We start from the raw sequence: 3,061 nt of genomic DNA on the forward strand, positions 1-3,061 counted from the left end.
GACGCGGCAAGGGCGGCAGCGCCACACGCCTCCCCCTTCCCGCGGGTGCGTTACCCCGCCCGACCCCCGGCGCGCAAGGGCCGCAGAGCCCGTGGCGCTGCCCTGCCCACGTCTCGCGGCCTTAGGGGACAAGGGACACAGGGGCTCGAAGCCCTGACCGCCGGGAAGGGAATCCCGGCCGCCGAAAGGACGCAGCCCCGACTCGCCCCACCCCGGCCAGGGCAGCGGCTTCAGCCCTCACATCACGCACGCACGCGCCGCCGCCCAACAGCCGCCGCGGCCGCGCGCACGCGCGATACCGCCTTTTTCCCCCTTCCCCCGCGCAGAGAGGCGGAAGTCGGGGCTGAGCTCAGCCGCGCGCCCGTCCCGCCGCGCGGGGCACGCGGGAGCTGCGCGGGGGGCACCCCTGCCCGCGGGGATGGCGCCGGGGCTGCGCGCGGCGCTGTGCGCGGGGCTGCTGGCGCGGCTGGGGCTGGTGCTGTGCGGGCTGCTCCAGGACCGCGCCATGCGCGTGCGCTACACCGACGTCGACTACCGGGTGTTCACCGACGCGGCGCGGCTGGTGACCGAGGGCCGGTCGCCCTACCGGCGGGCCACCTACCGCTACACGCCGCTCCTGGCCTGGCTCCTGACGCCCAATGTCCGCCTCGCCGAGGTCTTCGGGAAGCTGCTCTTCGTGGTGGGGGACCTGGCGGCTGCTGTCGTCGCCTACCGGGCCCTGCGGCGCCGAGGGGCCGCCGCCGGGCAGGCCTGCGGGTGCTGCGTTGCCGCCTGGCTCCTCAACCCGCTGCCCATGGCCGTCTCCAGCCGGGGCAACGCGGAGGCCCTGGTCGCACTGCTGGTGCTCGCCACCCTGTACTTCGTGGAAGCGGGGAGCGTAGGGAAGGCCGCCGTGTGCTATGGGCTGTCAGTGCACATGAAAATATACCCGCTGACCTACGCGCTGCCCATAGCGCTCCACCTGCAGAGCCCGCAGTGCGGTGGACAAGGGGTGGTGGGTACGGGGCGCGGCAAAAAAGCAAAGTTGACATTTGTAGGGTACATCTGGCAGCTTTTTGTAAAGATGCTGAACCGTGACGTGCTGCTTTTTGGAGCAGTTGCTGGATCTGTGATAACTGCTTTAACCATGGCATTTTATCACCTCTATGGCTGGGAGTTTCTGGAGCATGCCTACCTCTACCACCTGACCAGGAGAGATATCCGTCATAACTTCTCTCCCTATTTCTACACATTGTACCTAACTGCAGAGAGCAAATGGAGTTTTGCCCTTGGGCTTGCAGCTTTCCTGCCCCAGCTGCTTTTGCTTCTAGTTGTGTCCATAGCGTTTTACAGAGACCTTGCGTTCTGTTGTTTCCTACACACTGCTATTTTTGTGAGTTTTAACAAAGTATGCACATCCCAGTACTTTGTCTGGTATCTCTGCCTGTTGCCCCTTATAATGCCTAGTGTTAAGATGTCTTGGCGCCGTGGTGTACTGCTGCTCGTTCTGTGGTTTGTTGGACAAGGCCTGTGGCTTGCTCCCGCGTACTTTCTGGAATTTAGAGGATATAATACTTTTTTACTTATATGGTTAGCAGGCTTGCTTTTCCTTTTTATTAATAGCTTCATACTCATTCAGATTATTTCACATTATCAAAAAGAAGCACAAGTTGCAAAAAAACTCAAACAACGGTAATAAACAGGCCACAATCCAGAAACAGAACTACTGTCTTTGATAAGGCTTTTCATACCACCAGCACTTTGTTTAATACAAATGTGTGTACATTGTACTGAAGTATGTTGTATGTAAGTGGTACTTTGTCAGGGCCTGTGAGGTCGCAGATTGGCCTTAATTGCCCTGAGCAGCCCCAGTGCCTGCAGGTGTACTGTCACTCGTGTGGACCTTGGAGCTGCATTGGAACCTTCTCTCCAGCCCTGTCTCCTGCTGGGACTCCCTGGAAGGACTCTGGACCAGTTCACCACTTGCCATGTCTGGGGCTGTAGGTTGAATCCGTCACCAGCACCCACCTCCACCTGCCATCTGCAGACACAGTGTGACTGTGCCCTGCTGAGGGAGGTGATGGCCTGTGTCGGAGTCACTCTCAGCTGCTGTCCATACCCCCATGTGGAACAGCCCCAGCTTTCGTACCTCTGGCACCCTTTTTCTCCTTGTTCCTTGTTGAAGACAGTGGCCTCTGGGAAAGCACAGGAGTTTATAAAGTGATGGTGGAGTTTCAGAGTCTTGTACATTCCAGTAAGCAGGTGGGGTTTTTTGCAAGGGTTAAGCTAATGAATAAATATAAGGCAATCACTTAGTGTGTACACTGGGTTTTATTTTTTCTTTTCACAGTAACATTTTAGCTGTACAGTATTTGTGGCCTGTACCTGGTCTTCAGTGAAGCAAGAAAAAAGTTGTATTTTCATATAAATCATTAACTTCTTTGAAGTTGTAATTTATTTTAGAATTCAGATATGCCAACTCATTCAAATACTTATTTTCACCTTTTCGGTGCTGTTTGAATTTTTGAAGGGATTTATTCCCCTTGTCATGGAGGAAGATTTTTCCAAATACCTGTCTTGCATCACAGAGATGTATAGAGCAGAAGTATTTGTATTCCTTGCTGCCATGATCTAAAAAAGATGCCACTGCTTTAAACTGCAGTTAATTACCAGCTAATGTAGATGTTAACAGGAGCAAATGCAAAGAGTCAAAGTACAGCTAGAATGGCACCTGTGTCCCAAAAGCATGAGTTTATACCAAAAGGTAATGGGAAATGTAGTTTCTTGGTAGTTCAGTATCTCTACTGTTAAAAATAAAGTGAATGCCATTGAGGGAATGGAGCAATTGCCAGAAGAAAACTTTTAAAATAGGAAGCTTTGCAGCCTGTCAAAATGAGGTATTTATTCCCAGATGAGACACAAGAAGATGTGCAATTGAGTGTCAGGTGACAGTGAGAGGAGTTGACAGCCATTTTGGAGTCAACACTCTCCTCAAGAATATCCTATGAGATGTCTGGTCTACACAGCCCTTGACATGGGTGGAAACTGGTGTATTTTTTAATAAAATCTCGAGTTTAAATAG

At 53.2% G+C, this 3,061-nt stretch overlaps 1 protein-coding gene across 1 annotated transcript; it reads left to right on the forward strand.

The window, feature by feature from the left end:
- Positions 1-418: 418 nt before the first annotated feature.
- On the forward strand, positions 419-1,675 carry PIGM (phosphatidylinositol glycan anchor biosynthesis class M; the record flags this gene model as incomplete). Its single annotated transcript, XM_080341452.1, has 1 exon — positions 419-1,675. One exon carries the CDS (start codon positions 419-421, stop codon positions 1,673-1,675), a length of 1,257 nt encoding a protein of 418 aa, XP_080197578.1.
- Between the last annotated feature and the right edge of the window lie 1,386 nt (positions 1,676-3,061).

Source organism: Nesoenas mayeri (genome assembly GCF_963082525.1).
Source record: "Nesoenas mayeri genome assembly, chromosome: 3".
NCBI lineage: Eukaryota > Metazoa > Chordata > Aves > Columbiformes > Columbidae > Nesoenas > Nesoenas mayeri.